This window comes from Dermatophagoides farinae, chromosome 1 (genome assembly GCF_024713945.1).
Source record: "Dermatophagoides farinae isolate YC_2012a chromosome 1, ASM2471394v1, whole genome shotgun sequence".
In the NCBI taxonomy this organism is placed as follows: Eukaryota; Metazoa; Arthropoda; class Arachnida; order Sarcoptiformes; family Pyroglyphidae; genus Dermatophagoides; species Dermatophagoides farinae.
In genome coordinates, this window is record NC_134677.1 from 3,343,959 (window position 1) to 3,364,808 (window position 20,850).

General features: G+C 30.2%; 2 protein-coding genes across 8 annotated transcripts in view; both read right to left on the reverse strand.

The window, feature by feature from the left end:
* The window catches only part of LOC124492173 (discoidin domain-containing receptor 2), a 42,050-nt gene extending 34,186 nt beyond the window's left edge, over positions 1-7,864 (reverse strand). For 2 of the 4 annotated variants that reach the window (XM_047054995.2, XM_075731714.1), the window contains exon 1: positions 7,480-7,851. The gene's annotated coding sequence lies outside the window, so the exon portion shown is untranslated. Of the gene's footprint in view, positions 1-7,479 lie in introns of all 4 variants that reach the window. The other 2 variants (XM_047054993.2, XM_047054994.2) reach the window with 2 other exon arrangements.
* A 992-nt stretch (positions 7,865-8,856) lies between these two features.
* The window catches only part of LOC124491704 (hemicentin-1), a 58,523-nt gene continuing 46,529 nt past the window's right edge, over positions 8,857-20,850 (reverse strand). The window contains exons 11-17 of one of the 4 annotated variants that reach the window (XM_075735232.1): positions 20,120-20,248; positions 16,418-16,436; positions 13,023-13,087; positions 10,946-11,082; positions 10,592-10,804; positions 9,636-10,503; positions 8,857-9,214 (exon numbers count right to left, since the gene is read on the reverse strand). In XM_075735232.1, coding sequence (XP_075591347.1) covers positions 9,150-9,214; positions 9,636-10,503; positions 10,592-10,804; positions 10,946-11,082; positions 13,023-13,087; positions 16,418-16,436; positions 20,120-20,248 — 1,496 coding nt within the window. In that variant the 3' untranslated portion in view covers positions 8,857-9,149. Of the gene's footprint in view, positions 9,215-9,631; positions 10,504-10,591; positions 10,805-10,945; positions 11,083-13,022; positions 13,088-16,417; positions 16,437-20,119; positions 20,249-20,850 lie in introns of all 4 variants that reach the window. The other 3 variants (XM_075735233.1, XM_075735234.1, XM_075735235.1) reach the window with 3 other exon arrangements.

Consider the following 20,850-nt stretch of genomic DNA (forward strand, 5'->3'; position numbering starts at 1 on the left):
ATACGGTTTTTGTGAGAATTTATAATAATTTTTTGAAAAGGCTTTCAAATTTTATTTATACTATAGTTTGCAGAATTTTTTTTTCTTTTTTTTTCCATTCGCCTTGTTTCAACGTTGAGAGTCACAATATTTGAATGGCTGTAAAAATATGTAAATAATCATTTAGCACTTTTAACTTAACCAGAATATGACCGCCGTAAAAAAAACCATATATGATAAATAGTGAGCAATAGGAAAAAAAATCTCAGTCAATGACATTCAACATACGACAATCATGAATCAATGAATTGAACGTAAGACTAATATATCAAGTTACCCAACATTGAATCATTCCAAGCAACATAGACATGAATAACGCATACACACACACACACACAAGATATTAGGTTACAAAAGGAAATTCAAGTCGATAGATTATTCTCATCACTTGAATAAATAGGGGCTTTCAATTTTTAATCAATTAGCCTTTTTTTTCTAGACAGATGGATTCAAGTTTTGTGTGTGTTTTTATAAATTACCGTAGAAACATATAAACACACACACACAATGAAAAAGTTTCCTATGGTTTACATTACATTATGGATGAGAGATTGATATCATTCACATAGGCAGGCAGGCAGGCAGGAAAAGTAATTATGAAAATTAACCCTACAGTTATTTCAATTATAGTAACCCATCTTTTCCATATCATCATAATGATGATGGAATTAAAGAGCTGGAACACTTTTGGAAATCATTAATTGATTACAAAAGAAAGAAAAATAGTGAACAAATATGAAATTTTTTTAGGAAAAAAAAGGGAAACAAAATCATTTATTCAGCCAATAAAAGAGAAAGATAGACCAGACTAAACATCAATTATGAAGAGATAAATTTACAATATAATGGGAATGTGCAAAAAATTGGCTCATCTATTCTTTTTGGTAATATAATAAGAATCTAATCGAATAGAAAAATTATCCAGATTACACATAATATGGTTGAGCAAAAAATGATGAGAATGATGACCAATAGAGCCATATAAATAGTTATAATATAGAAAAAACATTTAAAATTCAGAAATCAATCATCCAGACTGTAAGATGAAACCCATCAACACAAACACATATATAATGATCATTCTGATTTGGATTTCAAAACGAATGGCAAACATATGAACATTATCTTTAAGATGATGACAACAAGATGAACGTATTGGCTAACTATATCAAATACAAAGAAAAAAAAATAAAGCCGGCCTAAACGACAAAAATCAGAATGAAACCAGAATTGAAAGCAATATATAGAAAACAGAATTCATTCATCCAAAACGGTCGTTAAATCGGTATTTTATCATCATTTAAGTTTTTTTTTTTTTTTTTGATTCACAATTTTTCAAATGAAACCAAACAGATCGCACACACACATAGACACAAGAAAATGAAATTCAAGGGAACCACAAACATTTTTTTTTCTCTGGTCGATATATTTTATTCGTATGAGAAAATGAACAACCCGACCAAAAAAAAAAAAAAAAAAAAAAAGAGAAAGAGAAAAGAATCGAATATCATTTTGGAAAAAAAATTTAATGTCAACTTTGCACACCGTCAATGCTGCTGTTGTTGTTGATGATGATTATGATGATGCTAAAGAAATGAGAAAGAAAAACGAAAACGAAACAGACATCTATTTGATATGAAAAAAATTATGGTATTTGCTTGAAGAATATAATTTTTCGATATGGAGCAAAAAAAAGAAGAAAAAAAGAATCTGTGAGACAGACAAAAAAAATAGAATGTGTGTGTGTGTGTGTATAAGTGTAAATTGCTTTCAATCAAAATGAAATTGGTTTGGCTATCAAAGCGATAGAAAGAAAGAAAAAAAAACTTTGGTATGTGAACGACTATCGAATGACGATTCCGTAGCTATCTATCGTTTATATATGAAGATTGGACCATCATCATCATAACCGTACGACAATTCAATGCAGTTAGAATTGAGCTCGTACACAAACACACATTTATTGGCATCGACGATGAGAAGCCATTAAAGTTTTTTGGTTTTTTTTTGTTGTTGTTCAGATATAGTAGTAGTATATACCATTTCGATCAGCCAATTTGTTTTCAGTCCATTGCTATCTTTTTATAATACAATGAAATGAGAATGAGAATTTCAATTCCTGAAAATAAAAATTCATGCTCCTATTATTGGATATATAAGGGAACTTGATTTTTAAATCTAGATCGATCATTCCTGTTCGACATATACAGACAGCTTTAGCCATCATAGCAATGGTATGGTATAGATGACATTTTTTTTTCTCCTTTTAAATGTGATAATAATAAAAAACGATGGCATTTTCCACGAATATCATTGGTTAATAATTTATCGTATTTTCATTCATTTGGTTTCATTTTTATTCCATTTACATCTAACTAGTAGAATGAATGTTTGGTGTATAAATGGAAATTCAAATTCTTGATTCATACATAAAAAAAAATTCACAGTTAGTAATGTATTTTGGGTAGTAGGCTGTTTTGTGATGCAAATTTCATGTACGATATAATTGTGTATGCAATAATTTTTTCATAGTTTGCCTGTCCATTCTTGTTTTATGTTTATCCGCTTGGTTGATTCAAAAACAACACATGAAATCGTCGATAAGATCGATTCAATACGATAAAATAGCTCAATGTATGTAGTTGGCATTTTTTTTTTCAAAGACAATTTTCACATTTCAACAAAAATTGGTTTGAGCCGAATTCTAATGCTAATATAGAGTAGAGAATCCTAGATTATCGAAATGATATCAACACAAAGAGACAGGATTTTTTTCTTTTAAGCTTTCTGTATGCTAAGTGAGAAAAAAAAGAATTAAATGGTCAGACATTGTGTACACACACAGAGAGAGAGAATGTCAGTAGCATTGAAAGTGTTCAATATCCAATTTTTACAGACAGAGAGAATTTTAGTTTTAATCAAAATTTTCATCGTTTCTGGATTTATCACCGGGAGACAATAGAAAATGAATAGAGAAGAATATGAGCCAAAATGTGGGATTCGTTCAATGTTTTTTTTTGAAAAATGTTGTTAAACTGTATAGCAACATCAGGATTTTGGGAATGAATAAATCTTTCATAAATTTCTATTCATCTCATTTTTTTTCGTTTTTTCTATTATAAAAAAAACATAATAATATGGAGTAATTTATTTACAACGTAAATAGTATATACAGTCATGAGCGATTATATTGTTTTCTCTATTTATTCTTTGCTTAGATTAGAAAAAATACCGCATAAATGAGAATTAGATAAACAGAAAGATGCATGCATCATGCTGTATGCAAGAATTACTGTTAGAAATTCAAGCATATCCTTTATACTACTATGATACTATGATATCGACCCTAAACAAAGTTATGCAATAGAGAATAGTTGTAGATCGCTGTTCCAAAAAAGGCTACACACACACAGTATTAGAGGCCATAAACCTTAATTATGAATGAGAATAGAAACCGTAATTAATATTTTACATAACAAGCACATGAATCTCTGAATATACGGCAACAACAAAAAAAAAGTTTAATTTTGGATGCTACCAACATTCACAAGACACACAAGAATCGATTGATGGATAGATGTATGGATAAAGAGTTTCAACGGTGCATGAGTAATGATACAGAACGAACAACCGACCAACCTCAATCACACACGATGTGCATCACAATGTGTAACTAATCCAAACATTCATGGAAACCATATTGATCCAAGAGAAAGTGTGCCAGATGCCAACATCATCATCATCATTATCATTATGATGGGTGGGCAAAGAACATAATACATATATACCTCACCATTCTCAGTTTACGAAAAAACACTTTTTCCCTGTATATGGTCACTTAATGCATATCTATTTTTTTTTTTGTTGCTACAATAAACTCACACCAAAGCACAATGAATGAATGAAAAAAATCAGATTTTGGGAAAAAAAATTTCAAATTCAAAACTTTTGTATAGAAATTCAACTTTTAGATTCCAGCATATAAATGTGTGCTTTGTGAATTTATATGCAAATTCTTTTATTCTGAAATTCAGTATGTGTAATGAACAAAAAAAAGAGAAAAAATTTATTGATAGAGTTTGAGAAAAATTGAATCAACCAAAATTCATTGACTTGAAGTAATGAAGAAAGAAAAAATGAAATAAAATGAATATCGATCATCCGATTCTTGAATTCAATCATAATAATGATGAGGATCGTCATCAATATCATTCGTGACATTGAATGAGTATATATCAAAAGTAATGGATCTGATTAATTGAAAAATTTAATTAAGTTTTATTTACAAATGATCTTTTAAAAACAATAATAATTTTACTAATGTTTTTAAAATCACAATTAGATGTAGAAAGTAAAAAATGGGAACATCTCTTTTTAGCAAAATGAATAAAGAATCGGTTTTCAAAGTTTTCAACGCACCAAAAAAAAAATAGTCAATTTAATCAAGACAAATTGAAATTGTTTTACCGTAGTAAACAGGAAACATCATTTATTCATAATTGTTTTCACTGAGCCTGAATATTCTGCTGTATATGTGAATTGTTATCAATAATTAATATTAATTTCCAATAACAAAAAACAAATGTTTTTATATGCTGAGCATAACAAACTATCATAAATTACTTTAAGTTTCTTGTCATCAATGATGAACAAACGGCACTTGTTCAACTAATATCGATTTTAACTTCATGATGATGATGATGATGATAATCAAAATGATCATCTCTTACTTGAGCTCGAAAATCGAGAAGAACAAAATCTATTGCATAATTTAAATGGCATAACATGGATAAACGATACTACAAAATCGAATCAGGTGCACGTGGAAAAATGAGAAAAACAACAACAAGAATAAAAAAATCTTTTTTTTTCTTGAAAAAATATCGATTTTATAATCTAACTCTCTCTTGGAACATCAACGACAAAAGAATAACAATCGTTTGAAATAGGAAAAAAAACAAAATGAAATATGTCAAGCACGAACTAAAATTTAAATACGATGAAAAAGAATAAACACAACATCATAGTGATACAACATATACAAATCTATGATGATTTTCAGGGATTTACATCCAATTTCAATTTTATATCGGATTTTTTTTTCTGCGTGACAACTTTTGCCTGCTACAACATACATAAAGATCTGATTGGGATCGATTTCGTTGATGACGTCGAAATCGCAAGAATCGGATACGGCAACCCATGAAAAAAAAGAAGACAAACAATATACGACAAAAAAAATCTGACAGTTGACAAACTTGTGTAATAAAAAGAAAACAAAAATTCGCACGGTTCGTAAACATCCAAAAATTTGATTCAAACACTAATAGCGGTCACATGGCATTTATCGGTTCGATGTTATGATGATGATGATGTTAGTATGAGGGGTTCAAACGAAATTGATTGGTGAACTATACAGTCAGCCAGCCAAACAAGCCCCAAAAATGATTGTATACAATATATGGATTTTCAATGTTCAAATCATTCAAGCTTGAAACCAGAAAAAAAATCGAATAAAGAAAAAAATTTGACAGCCGAATTATTGACGATTCATATATAAAAATACAAGCGGGTAGATAACCGAAAGGAGGAAACGGGAAAAATAATACAAGACAAGCCAGACTAAACATTACCGAATGAGGTATGTATCCGAAAACAAAACAAAACAAAGAAAAAACGGGCATGTCATCATGTCAATTCGATTCAATTGTAATGATCATCATCATCATCATCCACGTATGTATAGAAATCATACAATCAGGAGGAAAAAAATCATTTAGAACAATAACGCGATTCGTTTACGCTCAATGATTTGTCATTATTATAATCATCGGATATACACTTGAATGATGAAGGCAACACATTTATAGTAGTAGAGATTATGGATATTTTGGCACCATTTTTTTTCTTGATTGTCACTGCCCAATGGACAAAGGGCGAGATGATTATGATTATTACTGTGATCATGATCATTGTGTATGTATATGATGATGTACCTCTATCCATTAATAACTATAACCATCACTGACACATGCATACATGTATACACATACAATGAATGAAACATAGTTTGACCAAAGAATCTAGTCAAGCTAGTGAAACAAACATTATTCATCTATGCATCAATGAATGGCCATAATCATGCAAACACATACATGCAAGTACATAATACATAGCCATTAACACGAATACATTGACATGGACAATGGACACGCGAACACACATTAAAACCGTACATAAAAAGCAGTGTAAAGATGAATATGAATTTCGGTACTAAAGGTAAAAAGTCTTTATTGATTATAGTATAAATATTGTTCCATTCCGAATTGGTTTTTTGTTTTCTTCACACATATATATCCGGATTTAATATCCGACAATCATTCGACCGAAATATACATAAGGCTTTTTGTTGTTGTTGTTTTACAACAAGAAAAAACAACAAAAATTGACTTTTATAAGTTGGTCGCCGAAAAAAAAATTTGCACTTGATGAAATGTCTAATGTTTGCACAACACACACATGTGAAGTTGTTGTTACCAGAAAACAAAAATCGATTCAAAAGATTCACTCAGATCATTCAGTAGAATGAATATCATACCATCACATCATCATCATCATCATATCACAGAATGTCGATTAGCCAACGACAAAACAAAAAAGACAACGAAAAAAAATGAGTTTCAAAAAAAGTGTCATAAGCTTAGATTTCATTTTTTCAAATAAAAAAAAACAATGTTCTCTCATTGCTGTTAAAAATGGAGAAAATGTTCTCAACGATATACACATATACACTTACAATGCAATGATAGAATCTTTAATTGAGCTCGAAAGAAAAAAAACTCTAGAAAAATGCAAGACAACCAAAATCATAAAAATACAATAGGGTCCGGAACAGTTTTTTGTTTTGAAAATAGAAAAAAAACAAAGTTGTTTTAGGACAACATCAAAGTTTCAATTGTGTATGTGTTTGTGAATGATTCTAGAGAAAAGAATCGATTAATGTGCAACACATCAACAAAAGCGTGAAACACACACCCTCACAACGACATTGTTGGTTGCTTGATGAATGACAAAAAAGACTGTTTTAAGTCAAGAATACATAGTGTTTAATTTTTTTTTTTTTTGATTCTTCAACCAAGATATGGATCGAGATTTAAACAGCCATTTATATGATGAACATTCAATGACAGTAGGTCCCCGAAAAAAATGAAACAACGATTCCTGTCTCATGAGCCCGACAAATCCAATGATAGTGATGATGATATGATATAGTGATGAAAAATAGTCAGATTTTTTCCCCTTCTTTCTTACGAGTTGCCTTATTCAGTCCATTATCCATTTATGGATGATGACACTCGGGTTAACAGAGAGAAAAAAGTAATAGTATTCGCAACTACGACTAGAAATAACCCGGGGGAAATAGGAAAAAACGGTACTTACAATTAAACGTAAATACGAACTTCATATTGGTATATGAAGTATATATGGGATTCTGTTGCTGTAGTTTTTCAGTTGAAGTGATTCCCAAATGATTTTTTTACATATGATGCTAAGTTAGATTAATCAACATTTTTTTGCTCATAAGCACAATGAACAAGTTTCGAGTATACACAATATAATAACACAAATATAATAGAATCACTGAAAGATTTCGTAGAATTGTTTATCAGTCAACGGACATAGAGTTTTAGGGGTCAAACAAGTTGTTCATCTTGAATACACTGACAATGTGAGTGTGTCATACAATCAAATATACATGCAGAATATGATTATGGATGCATCAACACAACCGGATTGTTCAAATAGCAAACTTGGAATGCAAGTATACCGATTTAGCGCCACCGATTCCATTTTTTTTCGTTTTTAGCTATCCGAATTCATCGCCCAAAAATCATCTCTTCCACTATCTCTGTTACAATGCATCTAGCATGTTGGAAAATCGTATACGATCTAGTGGTATCATTCGAATTCTGTTGGTTTGAGAATGTGAGAATGGGGTAGATTATATGATTATTTGTAAATCTAATTGGGAAAAATTTTCAACAATAAATAAAATGATGATGATAAAAATTCGAATGGATAAATTAAATTCTAGAACAAACTAGAAGAAACAATTCGAAAAAATTGAAATTATTATTCTCAATTTAATTTCAAAACAAAATTTTACCATTCCATAATTCATTCGTTGAATGTTTCATTTTTTTCAACATTCGAAAAAAATCAAATTCTGCAATGCTCGACATCTAGTGATAGAAAATGTTAATTCTAGTAATGCCAAAAAAAATTAATAAATCAACACTAGATGGCAGCTGCTTAATCATGATTTTATTCTAAAATTCATCTGTGTTTAATCTCGATATTTAGCGCCACACATCGTACAAAAAGAAAGATATGACAAACGAATTTGAATTTATAATTCCTTTAATATTATTTTATTTACATCATTTAGAAAAGGATCTTAAATAAACAGAGAAAAAATATGCAATTATAATTACAAACATGTATACAGGATTAGCAAGAAAAAAAGCCAAATAATAAGATAAGTAAAAGAAAAATAATAACAAAAAAAAGCTGAGATGATGAATTGACTAAATTGTTGTATCGATGTTGTGTCATTCTGGTGTTGAAGATTTGCTGGGAAAAGAATAAAAGGGAAAAAGGAAATTATTCTAGAGATTTCCAAGACACCCTGCTCAATATTTCGGCCATAAACAGAAGATAGTAGAAAAATGAACCAGAGAATCACAGAATATTTAAAATTCCAGTTATGGTGGTGGTCATAGATAAATGTAGATCATAGTCCATACATATAAACAATTTGTTTTCTTTTGATTCGGTAATTCTCTAGTTTATGTATGCTAAATGGATACCTGTCAATTCGAGCAATTGAGTTGTGATAGAATAGAATTTCTGTGAATAATTTTAACAAACAATAGTCTGTATATGTCTTGCTATATCTCAATTGTGAATGTGATTATTTAGGCACTTAAGAATGATGTTTCATCATCATTAGATGGGCTGGACGTTTTGGTGTTTCAGGCAAAAAATTGGCATCAATAGTGCCTGGTTTTGGTGGTAATGGCGGCGGCTTCGGTCGTGGATCTTTTATTCTACCACTTTTCACATCCTCGTAGATGTCTGCGTACAGGATGTCGTCCATATCTTTCCCAAACGGCTATATTATGGCCAGATTTAATGATTGTAATTTATGAAAAAAAGCACAAAGTAAAAAAATTGAAAGAAAGATACATAGAGAGCAAAGAGATAGAGAAAGAAAGAAAAGAATAATTGATTAGAAAGCGAGGAAAAGATAGGCGTGAGGTACGGGTATTTCGGTATGTTTGCAAGGAAATAAAGGAAATAAAATGATGAGAAAAAAACCAGAAGATACAATGCATCGAAAATCAAGTAGAAAGTGGCAAGGAAATTAATAAATAAAAAAGGCATGAAACAATGAATGAACGAATAAATTAAGATGAAAATCATCGGCAATAACAATAATAATAATAATAACAGAACAATAATAAAAATGGATCATCAACATTGACTTGATTGCGGTGATGGTGGATTATCGAACTGTAGGATAGCGTACTCACAATGTCCACCGCCAATGGAAGTGGCCGTATTTCCGGCCGTATCCACATTTGATTGGTGTGGATGATATATAAAGTTATTTGACCTTATACCACCACCACTATTCGAACCTGTTGGGGTCGGTGGATTACGATGATAATGACTTCGAATCGATGATGATGATGAACGAGAATCATCAGTCGGTGGCAATAAGGAACCAGCAATATATGGTGAATGATTAGTTGAATTCGATATGGTGGTCATTCTTTTAGCGAACGATAAATGTGATTGTTTGATCGAATCAGGTCGATCATAAGTATGATGGATGTATGGTGAATTATTTGAGTTGAATGTATTACCCCCACCACCACCACTACTGCTGTGTGTTTTATTAGTAGTTGTAGAATTAGTTACATTGTAATGATTACTGTTCGTACTCGATGTTGATAGTGATGGTGGTGTTGATGAATCGGATGATGATCCATTGTTTTGTTGATTGTTATTATTATTGTTTGATGATGATAATGATGATGATTGTGATGAAGAAACATGATTTGGATAATGTTGTGATGTACGATTCGATTGTATCATTGGTCCTAATTGTTGATACATATTATTTGTATTTGTTTTGGCCAATGTTGATGAATGAAATGATGTAATGGGATGATGGTGTTGATATTGAGCTAATGTATGATTCTTGGCCATCGTTGGTAATCGTTGTTGATGTTGTGAATGATTTTGATGATGAGCAGGATGATTATGATGATTAGCGATTGAAGCCACATCGGTCATTGGTTTAGTTGCAATTGGGGGTGGTGGTAATTTTAGATCTGTGTACATCAAGGCTTGTGATGGATCATTATAAATACTGTAAATATTAAGACCAAGATTCTGCGGTTATTTTGCGATTATTGAAAAAAGCCATAAGGTAAAACAAACAAAATTAGACATTAGGATCATCAAGCTTGGCATTTTTTACCTGATTCGAGGTGAATCTTGCCGATTGTGTACGACGAAAAGCTTCGATTGTATTATTCAATGTTTTGGTTGCATTATCATAGGTAGGAGGAATTGGTGATATCGATGAAGTGGTTGCAGGTGTAGCCGTGATTGGTGATGATTGCGGAAGCATTGGATTATGATGATGATAATACGAAGCAGCCATTCCATTTAGATGCGGTAAGCAGTTCGGCTATGAGTATGCGTTCGTGTTGGAAAATTCATATAGTGAAGTTCATAAAGCATAAAAAGCGAAAAATTAATTTCAATTTTTTTTGATTTTGATTGCAAAAAAATTCAATTTAACATTCGATATCATTATAAATATTCATACCTTTCTATGAAAAGTCATATTCTCATACATATCTCCGGAGGTTGGCATCGTTGCCGTTGTTGATGAATTTGATGATGATAAACGTTCCGTTTCGGTGGCTTTCTTAGAGCTTGCCTGACTTTTTTGGCTTATAAGATCTATAGTGAAAAAAAACACATATAAATCAGTAAAGAATCGGTGATAGAGAGAGAGAGAGAGAGAGAGAGAGTGAAAAAAATAAATTATGTTCACAAATTAGATTCATAAAAAAAGGATTAGGAAAAAATGCACTGCTAAATTGAATTTTAAATGAAATACAAAATCAAGGGTAAAGAAAAATTCTGGGAGGAAAAATGCAAGCCGAGATGAAATGGTAAAAAGATGTAAGATTCAAATAAACACCATCGATAACGTTCGTGTTTGTGTGTGTGTATGTGCGCCAGAATCAAATTCAGAACCATTCTGTCCGATCCTGTTTTTTTCGACAGGCCTTAAGGGTGAAATGAGATTGGAAATAACGTAATTCTAGCCGTAATTCTTTTCCTTATAAACAGTTCTTTTACATTTTGTATGATGTGATCGGCGACGAGTCGATGTTCATTCGTGAATGCTAAACAGACTTAAATCAGATCGTATATTCTTAGCTCAACATCTCAGTTTGATGTGAGTGTGTGCTGAAAAGATTTGCATTGATTAGCAAGAAAAAAAAGACAACTAAAGCATTCGATAAAGATCTATGGTTGTATGTAAAGCAGAAAATGATAATGAGAAAAAAAAATTCAAACAAGAAAAAAATTTCTGGTAGATGGAGAATTGTATTATGCTGATTATAACCAGCAACAAAATCAACAACAAAAAAAAATTCTGATTTTATATAGAGATTTTTTTCGACAAGAAAAAAAGCTATGGTTATGATTTAGTATTTGATGATGCTCATGTTGGCCATCTTGACTGATGTTGTTAGGGTCATTTCATCAATAATCAAAAAAGAGAGAGTTTTTAAGAATATTGTAAAGTCAGCACAATGTTGCCAATGTCAAGATATACAAAAGAATGATGACGACGATAATCATCACCATTGGAAATGATGTATATATACAAACAAAAGACAATAGAATCGTTTAATCGTTAGATACATTGCATGTGAATGAATAAACAAAAAAAAAACAAACAATGGCCAATCGATCCAACACACACTTGCTATCGATGCACCCGTTTTTGATCATTATCCAAGATCGAAAAAAAAATGTTCATTTATTCACATTGTCATTGTGCATATACAAAAGAAAACACATTTTTTCTCACATCTCGAATAATGATTATGGTTCATATATACTGTGTATGTGTGTTACTGTAGAATGTGGAATATTCAATACATAAAGAAAAAAGAATGGATTCAGGAGAGATTTGGAGACAACGATTAACTAATGGAAAAAGACCAGTAGCATAAACAAAAAATGCGGCACAAATAATAATGATCAGTTTGAAAGCGAAAAGATTGTTAATGTTGATATGAGAAAAATAAAATGAAATAAAAATGGCAAACAGAGAACGAAAAAAACGAAGAGAATTTCGGAGATTGGCTCGCAAAGATAATAGGCTATTATTTGACGGCAGAGAATGGTCTGTGTGTGCGTTTGATTGTCATTATCGTTTCCTATACACAAGATGATCGTGATTTCATGACAACCGCCGGTAAAAGTCATTGGAAAAAATTAAGATTCACCACAACCATCATTAACCATTATCATAATCAGTGATAAAGAAATCGTTTTCAAAGACCAAAACCAATTTCATATCTACACACAATCATCATAACCACATCATCACTAAATTCACTAGTGAGATTATACACACACACAGCATAATAATAATCAAGAATCTGGTCTAATGAATTTCCAAATAATATAAAGTAGTGGCAGAATTAGCTGTAACTGAATAATTATTTAGCGAAAAAAAACAAAACTAAAATTTCGGTTGATTGGCCTGATGATGATCAGTATGATTGAATCTGGATTTTTGATAATTCATTATTACCAACAACAGATAAGAGATAGATAAAAAAGATTTTATGATAACACAAATGATGATACAATACCATTTTGATTGGATGAAACACGACTCGTCGATGAGCTTGGTGTTGGTGAACGATCTCCATCCGGACTGATGATTGTGTCATAATATGACATTTAAAGTGGATCAAACAACATATTTGATATTGACATTTCAGCGAATAAAAAAGCATTGGAACAAAAAAAGGGCAATCATAGTGAAGGGGATGAGAAAAAATGGATGATCATAATGTTACTATTATTATCGGGATATCATTCGTTTTTTTTGTTTTGTTTTGTTTTGTTTTTGGATTGGCATTCATACATCCAAACACACACACACACACACAAATGGAAAAACAGATGCAGACAATATTTGCTTGCTACATACATATAAGCTAGATTCGAGAATTTGAAAATTCTTGAAAAACAGTAGGCAAGAGAGAGAAAACATTTTTTGACATTTTGATGATGTGCAAAGAATTTTAAATGTAATGACAAGAGAAAAAAACCAAAACCCAATCGAATAGAACAAAACATAAAAAATGCAAGAATTGAGAATTCCAGCTCAAATTCTAATGAAACATAAATATATATACAGCGACGACATGTTTTCTTCAAACAACACACACTTACAACTAATGGATATTGTGGAACCAAAACGACAACTTGTCAAAAAAATCGTGGAAAAAAAACGAAAACTTGACAAAAGAGGTCCAATTAATATGTGTGTTTATAAATGACAAAATTGGTATTGGTTGTCATTGGAAAAAAAATTGACAGATACATTGGAATCCATAACTCATATTGGTTCTTTATATACATTAAACGACGACAATAAGAATTTTTGAAATTAATCTGTAAAGTTAATTATTATTATCCACATTTTGCCTCAAGAATAAATTGACCACTTGGCTCCATACCATTCTAATAATTATTCTCCTATACTAAATGCTAGTAATTGTGTATCTTAATTTTGTGATTCTGTCTTTGTTACCAACAACTGGAATGAATTGCATTGAAATTTTGAAATCTGAAACAAAACTAGACTGTAATTGATTGATAATTTAACCAAATAGACAAATATTTGAGAACAAAAAGTATCATTTGTTTCATGTAAATTGTATGGATTCGGAAATCGAACCATAATCACGACAAAAATCAGCAGAGTATATATTTGATTCCTATGCTAATGATACGTTATTATGATCATGACTTTTGAATAATGGAAAAAGTACACCTTTTATTTGAAATTTCTGGATCAAACTATTTTTGTCAAAAGTAACGAATAATGCAGTATCATTATATGATAAAACTAATGGAATTAAAATTCTTGTTTTTTTCTAAATTCAAACAATGTCCGTCCGTGTGTGTGTGTGTGTGTGCGTATGTAAACAATCAGGGTTTGTCAAATCCATTCATGTGCAAACTAATTTGCTTTGTTTGGATAAAATATTTGTCATACAAGAAGAAACAAAACTAACCGGACAACATTTCCAAATTGCTGAACACGGTTATTTTTGTCAATTTTTCTACATCTACACAATAAACAAATAAAATTGGAAAATTTTTGTTTTTTTTTGTTTCATTTATTTCCTGTATAGAATTGGAACATCATTTTTTTCCCGGAGAGTAAATCAATTATTGATTATAAACAATAATCATTGATGATATTTGTCATGTTTTCGTGTGTGTAGATCGATCAATGATTGAATGTCTAATCAAAAATCGATTCATATAAACAAAGCTTATTCTATACATAAAAAGAGTGATTTTTTCAATTCTGGAATAAATTTTTCCATTTGTTCAGTATGAAATCCAAAAAAACAAAAATCTTCAAAATAAAGACGGATTTGCTTCTCAATTACATTTTGAAAGAAAGAATGAGTATTAGCGTTTATTGTTTAGACAAAAAGAATGAAAAAGGACAATTATTATGAGGACCATTAAATTCTTTCGATGATGACTAGAGAACGACGTCATCACCATCACCCAAAGTCATCATCATTGTGATGGCACTATCGAATGCGAAAAAAAAATCGGGTACCAAAAGTAAAGAGCAGGGAGCCAACTAGTTGGATAAAAAACAAAAACCAAAGCGATTCATCTATACGAATAAAGTGAATGGCTGCTGCTATGATTGGTTGAAAAAAAACAACAACTATAGAGTGGACGTTAAAGTCATTTGTTGTTTCAAGCAAAAAATGTTCAGTTGAAACGAATACATCGGTAGAAGAAACAAAAAAAACAAACCAATAACAAAACCATTATTTAGAACAATTCGCTTGTTAAGGGTAAAGAATTCGAGCAGCAATAGGTCAACTGCAAAATCATCAAACATTAATCACAATGGAGCTTTAGCTAGATATATATAATGGCCATTAATTACCGGTCGATCGAAACCAATTGGCTCCCTGCCCATTTTTTCTTTTTTTTTGTCTGGCCAAATCTCGAATCAATGGATTGGATATAACCGATTTTCTGTTGTTGTTGTTGATGATGATGATGCTTTTGCTATTGTCGTTGTTGGGTCATCATACAATGATAGAATCTAATAATGAAACTAACAATGATCGGAATATTGGTTCGATTAAAATGAGCGAGAACCATATTAGGTTATTTTGCGGAATAGAATCATATATTGAAAGAAGTTGCTAAACAAAAAAAAGTTGAGATTAATGTATATGGGGGTAATAAATAACCGCAAACTTGGTTCGATTCCAGCGCTCAAACACACACAATGATAACATTTGGACCAATATTTTATGGTTCATGATCCTGCAAATCATACATGCACTATATTTTCAACGTTTTTTGGTTATATATTTGAAAAATAAAACCATTGAAAAAGGTTTATTGGCGTATAAAATAGACAGAATTTATGATACCCAAGAAGAAAAAAAATCTATCAACATAACCCGAAACTTGAATAGTCGAATGACATGAAAATGTTGGAACCAACAACCACAACAACAAAGAAAACTTTTTCTGAGAATGTTCCATTTAGAAGATTGAAATAAACAAATAAAAATGGGTTCACAACAATTTTTCTAATTATAATGACTTGTTACAATTTCCAATGTTTGTGTTCAGAGAGTTCCCTATAATTAAAAGAAAAAACCTGGCCTCCAAAAAAAACCATGAATTTATTTCGATTCTCATTCAGATGCTGTCTCAATCAATATTAGTGACCGTTTCCTTCCTTCCTTCCGTTTCAAATCGTATTGTCATACTTTGTCCAGCTCTGAATGTGTGTATGTGTGCGTGGGCAAATGTCAAGTGGTCATTCTCTCATCGTATATAAGCAAGCAAACATTATTTTTCGTATTGATTGTTAGTTTGTGTGTGTGTGTGATTGAATAAGCACCCAAAGTCGAGGATTAAATTCTCGACAATTGAAAAATTGATTAGATAAAAAAAAACACCGAACGAACAAACTTACTTTTCTCGTTTATCTTTATCTGTTACCACATTTCATCATCAGTTTTATATATGAAAAACACAAAAACAAAATGCAAATAACACATGTGTTTGAGGTCGACGACATCAATAATTTGGTACAACATTTGATTTGGAATAATTTGGAATCATACACAAATAGTTGATGATGTGAATGGCGATGATTTATATATTCAAAATGACCAACAATTTTTTTTATTGTTGTTGTTGAAATTATTCAAAAAAAACCATGGATTAATATAATGATGATGATGATGATGATTGTGATAATTTTTGGGGTCGACGAATGAAGAAATTCAATCAAAACGAAAAAAAATGAACGTGTAAAAATGGGGAAAAAAAGAAAAATAAAAATAAAAAATGTTAAACGAAAAAATCAACAACAACAACAACAAAAACAGAAAACATGAAAGGAATTATTATAAAGAAATGAAAATGAAATTAAAGAAGAAAATAAGAAGAAATTTTTGGGCAAAAAAAAAACATTATTATTATTATGGCCATTGTATGATAATTGCATAAAATTTGACACTTCGTAGCAAGGACTTACATACAAACACACACACACACAAAAAACATGACCATCATCATGGCCATTTGATATTATCACAATCCACATCTTGATTCATCCATCCATAATTTAAATGCTTAAAGCTAATTGAAGCTAAGCTTTGATTTTTTTTTTGTTGAGAAAGAAAAAATAAAATCAAGATCCATTTTTTTTTCTTCTCTATTCGAAGAAAAAGTGAAAAAAAAATTTGAATATTGAAATTGGGAACAAAAGAATATTAAAAAAAAAACTTCGACGAATGATGATGTACGCGATTGATTGAGTCATCAAATTTAAATATTAAAAAAAAACCTATATGTAAACTACATATGTGTGTATGTTTGTAACGTTTCGAAATATCTATTTTTTTTCATTCATTCATTCATTATATGATGAATGGATGATGAATGAATTTCATTCATCATTCATCCAGTGATTTTATCACAATTCAAATACTTGCACTACTTGTTCGATCATTTTAATATATGCTTTTTTTTGGTTTTGTGAATTTTTTTTTTTGAAATTCCCCTTTTCTTTAACCATCATGATGATAATGTTAACAAAGTTTTGAGCAAATAAACTTTGTTTGAATGAATGAGTGGATTCAATGGATGGATGAGAATGGAACAATAAATAGAAAAAAAATGTATGTTCAAAAAAAAACTCGTGCCAATTTATATACAATGCTCAATGTAATGCATCAAAATTCATCTGGGGCCAATGTGCATGTTTGTGATGGAATGGCAAGAGAAAAAGAATTCTTCTTTCATTCATTCTTTTTTTCTCGATTTTTGGTGACAATAATCGAATTAAAAAAAAAGAAAACAAAACAAAACGAAAATAAAGGACTGTAAAAAAAATTTGGATTGATTGAATGCAATGAAAATAAACCAAACTTGCAGATTGCAGATTTTCAGATTGAGAGTTGAGTTTGTTTTTTTTTCTATTCAATTTGTGGTTGTTTGTCATCAATGACGATGACGATGATGATGATGATCGAGGGCAACAAACATCATTCAAATGAGACAGAAAGAATCCAAAAACTGGACATAAGAATAATACACTGATTTCATATGACAATGGAATAGATTTTGTAATAGCAAAAAACGTCAAATGACTATTGTTCATCATCATCATTATCATCAATATTGTGTTAAAAGTTTTTGATCATAAACATTGTTTTTGTTTTGTTTCGCTTAGCAAAAGTTGAAATTCAGTAAAAAAATGATTATAGCGATATATAATAAACAGAATTCGCCACATATCATTAATATACGAAAAAAAACAAACTCAAATTTGCTAAATAAATGAATATTTGGAATATAATGGGCGGAAAAGAATCCGCGACCGCATTCAGTACTAAATTTTCATTATATTTCTCTGTATATGTTTGTGTATGTTTATTCCATATTCTCATCATTTTTTTTTGCCCAACACAATATTCATTGAATACATATACAAAAAAGTGCCCAACGGCATGGTTGGTTGGTATTGTGTATGTAACCAAAACAGCCATTCACAATATAAACTTGAACATTAGTCAATCAAGTCATTGAATTTTTTGTGATGCACGAATTCACATTCATTTATGTTTCAAATTTTCCGAGGTTGTTCCTAGATCCATTCATCATCTTTTTTTTCGGCAGCAATTTTTTTTGTGTTGTTTTCGAAAAAAAAAACAACAAAAACGAAGTCAATACTATAATATATGTAGTCATTCCGTGTATGTGTGTGTGTAAATAAACAACAAAGTTTGTACTTTTATGATGATCATAATAATAATAATAATAATAATAATGTTGATGAAAAAAAACAACGAACGAACAAAAAAACAAATGTTTGCCATGAAAAAACATAACAAAGAATTCAAATGAATCTTTACTACTAATTGGAAGGATGAATAAAAATGAAAATGAAAAAAAAATTCGAAAGAATCGTTCATTTTTTCATGTTCGTTATGAATACATCAATCAATCGATTGATTGGCTTGATATATACGGGAATAAAATTTCAACCAATATCGGGCATTGATTTTTTTTTGTTTTTTTTTTCATTTTTGAATTGGATTGAACACCTCTAGCATGAAAAATGATCGTGAAGATCATCTTCAATCAAATATAATATTTTAGTGAAAATCATAACAAAAAATTGGTGAGCAAAAGTTTTTTTTTCTAACGAATCCAACAAAAAAATGATTGAATGAATTTACATAATTTCTATTGTTGTTGTTGAAAACATCATTGCATTTGTTTTGTTTTGTTTCTCCCCATAATCATGACCTACAACAACATCACCATTATTTCTAACAATGATCACACATTTGAAAAATATAATAATGTAAGATTCATTTTTGAACTACTTTGGAGAATACGTTCCAAGCAATATATCGCCAGTATACATTAAATGGTTGCATGTAGTCATTGTTTTTTTTAATGCTACTTTTTTTTGATGAAAATCGTTTTTGGCCAAAAAGAACACAATGTTTTCCGCAAATGTTTATATATATATTATTTAAGTCATCATAATCATAATTCTATTCGGATTTAATTGTTTTTAAACCATAATCATAGAAGATAGTAAAGGCGAAAATTGGTCAAAATGGTACTTGTATGTACCATCATCATCATCGTCATCATAATAACGATTAAAAAATTGAAATGAAATGGAAAAAAATGGCAAAATATAATGGACACATATAAATATCTATGCAAATTAGGGCATATATAATAATAAATTACTATGCTTTTAATGTTTTGTCACAATATAAATATGGATCATCATTATCATCATCATCAACATGATGATCATCATCATGATATAGGTCTATTTACAATTTCTTAATTGGCCACAAATTGAACAAATGGATCATTATAATAATTACTAATAATGGAAAATAATGAAAAAAAAACATTCAACATTATTCATTTTGTAACGAATTGGAATCTTACGATTCTTGTATCTAAAATTCTGACAAAAATTTGACAATGGCACATTTTTGTGAATTATTTTTTTTTTGTTCAGTTCAAACAATAGATTTGATTGAAAGGAATAGATAGACGGAAGTAGCAATAGATAGAAAAATGGATAGAAATGCAGGGAAAAAAGGAAATTTAAATTTGAATGACAAACACTTACCGTTTTTATGACGACGACGTTTCATCATGAATATTAGACATAACAATATGAATAAAAAGGCGAATATAATGGCTACAATGACCGCTGATATGATCAATAATGATTCATCATCTAGAACCGATTCGGCAGCTATTAAAATGGTAAATATGTGGGTGGGATTGGAATGGAATTATGAAACAAAAAAAAAGTCAAGGTTACATTTTGCACACAATTCGTGTGTGTGTGTGTGTGTATATATAAAGATGGATGAGCAATCTATCTCACTCAATCACAATATTTTTTTTCTCTCTCTCTCTTTCTTTGTAAGTCTGTCTGTTTTGGCTAAATGTATGTCATTCTCATTATCAAGCAACAACAACAACAACAACAACAACAACAAAAGAATACTTGATCATTCAATTTAGGTTCGATTCAATCGAATTGGCAAAGATGGATTGCTTTTCTATTTCTGAATACAGTATATGGTTAGTTGGTTGGTTGGTGGTAGGTCCATTTGTTTTCTCTAACATTGAATATTGTTTATTGTTGTTGTTGTTGTTGTTTGTGCATCATTTATTTGAAGCTGAAAATTTATTCTCTTTTATTTTGATGAACAAAACATTTTTGAAATTCTTTCTGACCAATATAAATGAATGTGAGTATAATAGATGGTAGAAAAAATTCTTGTTCATTCAGGATCGATATTTGTTGTTGCCTAGGCCTAGATTCAAATGAAAATTTCACATTCAAAA